General features: G+C 47.5%; 1 protein-coding gene across 1 annotated transcript in view; it reads left to right on the plus strand.

The window, feature by feature from the left end:
* pappaa (pregnancy-associated plasma protein A, pappalysin 1a) overlaps positions 1-7,500 on the plus strand; it is a 209,025-nt gene that overhangs the window by 126,002 nt on the left and 75,523 nt on the right. Inside the window, exon 14 of the mRNA XM_076283455.1 lies at positions 2,461-2,629. Within this exon, the coding sequence (XP_076139570.1) occupies positions 2,461-2,629 (169 nt within the window). The remainder of the gene's footprint in view (positions 1-2,460; positions 2,630-7,500) is intronic.

The raw sequence follows: 7,500 nt of genomic DNA on the forward strand, positions 1-7,500 counted from the left end.
CAACTCTGAAACCACTGAACTGCCCAAGATACACCACGCCACTCAACAACAAAATCCAATTGGTTGGAACATTGACTGGCAATCAGTTTGTTCAGTTAGAATCCCAGAAAATGGTAAAACAAATAAAAATACCACACAAATTACCACCCCAACCAAACCTTATAGATTATGTAAAAAAATTTTTTTATCAGACAGATTAATCGTCCCATTACAGTTTATGCAAAATGACGTACACCCATTTGAATGAGGACAAAAGTGACGACAAGCCCATAACTGGGCAACTCTGTTTGCAAACTTCCCCCAGTTTCACACCAATTATTCCAACATGAGATGAAATTTTCACTGGGAATTTATTTTCCCCTTGCACATGAACGCATCATAGGTTTCCTTTATGTCTAGTAGCCTGGCTTCTGGCTGCTGGTTTCTCTAGCCTGGAGGAGCAGAATGGAAATGGTGGGCACAGCACAATCTATTTATAACCCAGTACTGTGCCCAGTACGCATGGTATAGGGGGTAATGAAGATGAATGCAGGTGTGCTCAGGGTGTGTGTGTGTGTGTGTGTGTGTGTACACTGGGCAGACATAGAACTGGCCCTATTCTTCCTGGCTGGCTGATGCATAGAGCTTCTCCTCTCCCCTCCTCTCCTCTCATCCTCTCCTCTTCTTCCCCCCTCTACTCTCCTTTCCTCCTCTTGTCTCTCCTCCTCTCATCTCTTCCTTATCTTCTCCTCTCTTCCTCTCCTCTCTTCCTCTCCGCCTCTTCTCCCCTCCTCTCTGCTCTCCCCCTCTCCACTCCTCTCCTCTTCTCCTTTCCTTCCTTTCTGTCTTTTCTCTTTCACACTTTCTCTCTGTATTCACTCTCTCTGTTTGCCTTGCCTTTCTATCTTTCTCTTTTTCTCTCCCTCCGCTGTCTCCCTCCTTCCACTTCTCAATACTGTCTGCCCTTCTCTTCTTTTATCTTCTCTTCTCTCTGTTTCTCTCTCTCTTTTGTGTCTTGCTCTCTCGGTCATTTTTCTCTATCTCTCTCTTTCTCACAGTCCTTCTTTCTCTTCCCATCTCTCTCTCCCTCTCTCTCTCTCTCTCTCTCTCTCTCTCCCTCTCTCTCTCTCTCCCTCTCTCTCTCTCTCTCTCTCTGTCTTCTCCCTCTCTCTCTCTCTCCCTCTCTCTCTCTCTCCCTCTCTCTCTCTCTCTCTCTCTCTCTCTCTCTCTCTCTCTGTCTTCTCCCTCTCTCTCTCTCTCTCTCTCTCCCTCTCTCTCTCTCTCTCTCTCTCTTGTTGTGCTCCTGCTCTCTCTTTCTAGATCAGTGCCCTTGTTGTTTTGCTCTCTCTGTTTATCTGTGTGGTGAGGTCCCCTTTACTTCTGCCATCTCTACTTCTACTTCCCTCTCTCTCTCTCTTCCCTCTCTCTCTCTCTTCCCTCTCTCTCTCTCTTCCCTCTCTCTTCCCTCTCTCTTCCCTCTCTCTCTCTCTTCCCTCTCTCTCTCTCTTCCCTCTTCCCTCTCTCTTCCCTCTCTCTCTCTTCCCTCTCTCTCTCTCTTCCCTCTCTCTTCCCTCTCTCTTCCCTCTCTCTCTCTCTTCCCTCTCTCTCTTTCTTCCCTCTTCCCTCTCTCTTCCCTCTCTCTCTCTCTTCCCTCTCTCTCTCTCTTCCCTCTCTCTCTCTTCCCTCTTCCCTCTCTCTTCCCTCTCTCTCTCTTCCCTCTTCCCTCTCTCTTCCCTCTCTCTCTCTTCCCTCTCTCTCTCTCTTCCCTCTCTCTCTCTCTTCCCTCTTCCCTCTCTCTTCCCTCTCTCTCTCTCTTCCCTCTCTCTCTCTCTTCCCTCTCTCTCTCTTCCCTCTCTCTCTCTCTCTCTCTTCCCTCTCTCTTCCCTCTCTCTCTCTTCCTCTCTCTCTCTCTCTCTCTTCCCTCTCTCTCTCTCTTCCCTCTCTCTTCCCTCTCTCTCTTCCCTCTCTCTCTCTCTCCTCCATCAATCAAACATCATCTATCTACATTTGTTCTCTCCCTTTTTCTCACAGCCACTTCTCTCCCTCTCTCACCTCTTCTCTCCCTCTCTCTCCTCTTCTCTCCCTCTCTCACCTCTTCTCTCCCTCTCTCACCTCTTCTCTCCCTCTCTCACCTCTTCTCTCCCTCTCCCTCTCTCACCTCTTCTCTCCCTCTCTCACCTCTTCTCTCCCTCTCCCTCTCTCACCTCTTCTCTCCCTCTCCCTCTCTCACCTCTTCTTTCCCTCTCTCACCTCTTCTCTCCCTCTCTCACCTCTTCTCTCCCTCTCCCTCTCTCACCTCTTCTCTCCCTCTCCCTCTCTCACCTCTTCTTTCCCTCTCTCTCTCTCACCTCTTCTCTCCCTCTCCCTCTCTCACCTCTTCTCTCCCTCTCTCTCTCTCTCTTTCTCTCACTGTCTCACTTTCTCATTGGTTGATCTCTCCATCTTTCTCACCTCTCTCTCTCTTTCTCTCTCTCTCCACAGCTGTGTCCGTTACTCGTGCGACGCCATCAACTGCCAGAAGCCTCTGATCCGCAATGCGGAGGTAAGGTGCAGCAGCAGCGACTACTTCAATGGTGTGCGCTGCTCTGTCACCTGCTCCAGCGGCTACGTGCTGCAGATCCAGAGAGACGATGACATCATCAAGAGCCAGGTACACCAGGCAGAGATGGTGTGTGTGTGTGCGTGTGTGTCTGTGTGTGTAGAGATTGGTGGTGTTGGAGGTTGGTGTATGCATGTTCCAGCTGTATCTTCACTACGTCCTGTTCAAACACATGTACTCAAACAGCCCTAATAGGGGCACAGTCGAGACAACTGGTAAGGTAGGCCGATCCGTTGAACTCTTTTGGTCAATGTATGATCCATTGTGAGCTCTATGTGCGATGGAGATAGTAAGTGTAGGCATGGTTCTCTCCGTGTAGAAGCACAAAATCATAACCAGTACCAGAACCAGTTTCCTCACATTAGCGTCATGATTTGTGTACGTCTCATGTTAACCATTATATGGCAAGGCCACTAGCCGACATGGACACGTTGTTGCTAAAGGAAGGCACTGACGTGTCTGAGATAGACAAAACAGTTAAAACATAAATAGAGATGGGCTTGGCTGTTGCAAACAGGGGAAAACAAGCCATACAGTTCATGGTGTAAAAAATTAAAGTGCCAGGGATTTGAATTTGCATGGTTTGCTGCAAGACATTTTTTTATGGAAGTAATGGGGCCACCAGTCTGAAGAGCACCATAAGGCTATTCAGGACATCTTCCCTACCTGGTGCAACTGCCACCACGAAAGAGGTACAGTAGGCTAGTGAGTGTCTTACAATTGACCAGTACATTACATTAAAATATACATACATTAAATAGAAAAATATTATTTAAGTAACAGATCATTCATTATAATCTAGCTAAGTAAAAATAAACGTAGACAGCCCGCATGAGATGTTTGACGGAATCAATGTTCTAAACAATCCCTCAATCCCAATCTCTTGTCTTCCCTCAATCCCAACCTCTGTTCCTCTTTTCCTCTTTTCTCTCCACATCTTTGTTTCTCTCTTTCTTTTTCACCTTTGTCTCTGCCTGCACTCTTAATTGGCAGAGATTCAACAGGAGAAAGACATGCAGACACACACACACACACACACACACTCACTCAGAAATGGAAACAGCTTTGAAACAGGTCATTAACATAACATAGCAGCACCTCAAATGATTTGCTGTAGTGAGCGCATGGGAACACATGGAAGCGGTTAGCATGGCGGTTAGCATGGCTGTTAGCATGGCTGTTAGCATGGTTCTGCTCGGTTCTCCTCTCCGCCACCACTGACTCCACTGCTCCTCCCTCTCCTCCCTCTGTGATACCCATTGGCTGTAATACCCATTGGCCAGTGATACCCATTGGGCAGTAATGCCCTCTGTTCTCTTACCTTTTTTCCTCCGATCACCTCTCCACCTAACCATCCTCCCAGCTCAATCTCCTCTCTCCTCTTATCTCAATCTTCTCTCCTCTCATCTCAATCCCTTCTTCTCATCTCAATCTTCTCCTCTCTCATCCTTCCCTCTCATTTTCTCATTGTCTATTCTGCTCTGCTCTCCTCTCCTTGCACTGCACTTCTCTTCTCTTCTCTTCTCTTCTCTTCTCTTCTCTTCTCTTCTCTTTTCTCTTGTCTTGTCTTTTCTTCTATCATCAACGGACACAGATTCGATCACTCCGGCGGCTAGAGAAGGTGGTTGAGGAGGTGCAGTCCATGTTGCCTGGGACATGCAGGGAGGCCCTGGAGGCCCAAGCTGTGTTAGGCTGGGACATAACACAGTGACATATCACTTTCCACAAGTGTTGGTCGCCACTGCTGTTGAGCAGAATGTGGAGTGTGAGGGAGTTCTAGTGTCCCTTGTATCTTCAGACCTTTGGCTTTTGCAGGACATCAGCAAGAGGGATTTCAACATGCTGTGTGTGAAAGTGAACCACCAGTCGGTACTGAGGGTGTGTGTGTGTGTGTATGTGGGCGCGAAAGTGAACCACCAGTCGAGTCGGTACTGAGGGGGGTCAGGGCGTGGAGGTGGCCAGAAGTGTTTGGAGGAGGTTGGAGGTCCTTTTTGGAGGTTGGAGGTCCTTTTATAAGGCCCCAATAGAGAAGCCAACAGCCGATCTACAATGGAGGATAGCTACAAACAGACACGTGACACACCTTAATCCAGTGGTTGGTTTTTCCCATCACGTTTTTATTGGGGGCCCAATGTATCAGGTAATAGGAGGAGGAGGGAGGTATGTTTGGTGAATGTCTTGTTGGGTCAGCTAAGTTGACTGTTGGAAGAGCAGGAAGAGCAGGATGTTGGGCACTGGATCAGTCCACCCGGTGGAGGTTCTTAAGGGGATGGTGGAGGATCTTAAGGGGATGGTGGCTGGTCGTTTTATTATTATTATTTATTATAGTCTGGATAAGAACATTGAGGGGTTTCTGGATGTGTGGGGGGTGGGGGGAAGATGAGGTGCTTTTTAACATGTGATATATTGGGATTTTATGTGTGAATGCATTTATGTATGTTTGTATGGTGTTGGGCTTTGTATGAGGTGTGTCTTGATTTCATGGGTTGAGGAATGATCCAATAAATGGCGGTGGAAACCACTCTTATCTTCTCTTCTCTCCTCCTCTTCCCTTCTCTCCTCTCCTCTGTTCTCCTCTCCTCTCCACTCCTCTTCTCTTCTCTTTTCTTCCCTGTTCTTTCTCTCTCCCCACGTGGCCTCCTGGTCTGTGTGGCTGCTGTAGCTCAGTGTGGCCAGGCCTCCTTGTGGTAATCGTGTGTATGGACGCTTGTTGTGTTGCGCTGGTTGAGTCAGCGTTTTCTGAGAGAGGGGAGAGAAAAAAGCACAGAGAGTGAGTCTTCGGGTTACACTGTGATCTTGTAAGCGCTTCGGCCCTCGCCGCAAGCACTCCGTGGCGGCGCTCCAGCGATAAAGAGCTCAGGTACGACGGCCCGCCCGGGCTCCGGCACTGACTGGGGCTCCCGCCGCCAGACGAGAACGCAAGACATCCTCCTGTGAAGCGCTCTGGCTGAAAGAAAAGAGAGAGAGAGAGAGAGAGAGAGAGAAAGATAGGACAGAAAAAGAGGACAGAAAAAAAGTCCAGACAACAGATCCGCTTGTCTGCGGTGGTCTGAGAGAGAGAGAGAGAGAGAGAGAGAGAGAGAGAGAGACAGGACAGGGTATGGCCAGTATGGGAGCATGCACTGTCCAGCGCTGTCCTCTCCGGTTTCATGGTTAGATAGGGCAGTGGTGACACGGTGGTTCCTGGAAGCCCTCAGATGGCGATATCGCCAGGACGATCTGTTCTCTTGGGCTCACGGTGTATTTGTTGTTTAGATGTTTTGTATGGATAACCTTTGTCTGTGCCTGAGTGTGTGTCTGTGTGTTTGTTTGTCAGTAACTGTATGTGTGTGTCGTATTTACATGTGTGTTTCTGTGTTTGTGTGTGTATGTTGGTTAGTGGGCAATTGTGTATTTCTGTGCGAGAGACACACCAACATTTCAACAAAGTAAACTTTCAGAAGATTTGGCCCTAACATTAGAGATTGTTTAGAGATTGCAATAATAAAAGTGTTGATTGTGTGTGGAGTGAAGTGTTTGCTGGACTTTATCTTGTTACATAAGGTCTTTTATAAATAAGTCCCATTGTACTTCAGAGAAAAAAAAGAAAAGATGTTTGTTCTTCCTTCAAGTCCTGATTTGTAATGCCTACAATTAACACAGCACATCACCAGTGGTATATGCATGTGAATGTAAAAAAGAGTCTTGCTCCAGTTCCAGATAATGCTAATTTGCAGTCTGTGACCATGTGGCTAGTAGGTATCTAGCATGAAGGCATCACGGTGAGGAGAGTTAGCATGTGGCTAACTGGGTATCTAGCATGAAGGCATCTGATTTGCAGTCTGTCACCATGTGGCTAGTGGGTATGTAGCATGAAGGCATCTGATTTGCAGTCCGTGACCATGTGGCTATTGGGTATGTAGCATGAAGGCATCACGGTGAGGAGAGTTAGCATGTGGCTAGTGGGTATCTAGCATGAAGGCATCATGGTGAGGAGAGTTAGCATGTGGCTAGTGGGTATCTAGCATGAAGGCATCTGATTTGCAGTCTGTCACCATGTGGCTAGTGGGTATCTAGCATGAAGGCATCATGGTGAGGAGAGTTAGCATGTGGCTAGTGGGTATCTAGCATGAAGGCATCACGGTGAGGAGAGTTAGCATGTGGCTAGTGGGTATGTAGCATGAAGGCATCATGGTGAGGAGAGTTAGCATGTGGCTAGTGGGTATGTAGCACGAAGGCATCATGGTGAGGAGAGTTAGCATGTCCAGCACATGTCCTGTAAATTGCTCTTCACCCTGCGTGGTCCTCATCTCCACGTTTCATGCTCCAGCCTGTAAACTGTTTACAGCGTGCTGGGCCAATGTTTACAGCACAACTCATGATGGCTACCGCGGCAATAACAGTGGTTATGGTCGCCATGACTACGCAGGCGGCAGAGGGAATTCTTTCAGCTGGCTTTACCATAGACTGAGTAAATAAATGGAAAAAGCCTCTGTGACATCACCCATAGGTTTTCAGAAGAACGCATATGAAGCTCGAAAAAGAAGGCTATGGCCGCCATCTTGCTTGTAAAAACTAGCTGACATAAGCTAGCATGCTAATAGGATAACGAACCGCTCATAAATCACATCTGACATTATTGTTGATTATATTGTTGGATCCAAATGTCTTGCTAACTTTTTAAAAACTCTGTGAAAAGCCAAACCAAACACAGCCATTGGTACGCCATCTTTGTTTACATTTCTCGGATACACATGAATGTACTAAGAATGTATATGCATGAGGCGCTTGCAGTGACAGGGCAGGGCTGACCCTGTGTTTCAGTATGCAGTGGAAAGGTGCTTTATGAGGTGTGTGTCATGGTGGTAGTGCAAATAAGTCCAACAGTGTAGGGATAAAGTCTAGAGACCAGCAATAAAAAATGGACAATATAAGAGACCAGC

This window comes from Alosa pseudoharengus, unplaced genomic scaffold (genome assembly GCF_046254945.1).
Source record: "Alosa pseudoharengus isolate Yale_2024_CS ecotype anadromous, Long Island Sound unplaced genomic scaffold, YU_APseudo_1.1 YU_APseudo_1.1_scf_14, whole genome shotgun sequence".
NCBI lineage: Eukaryota > Metazoa > Chordata > Actinopteri > Clupeiformes > Clupeidae > Alosa > Alosa pseudoharengus.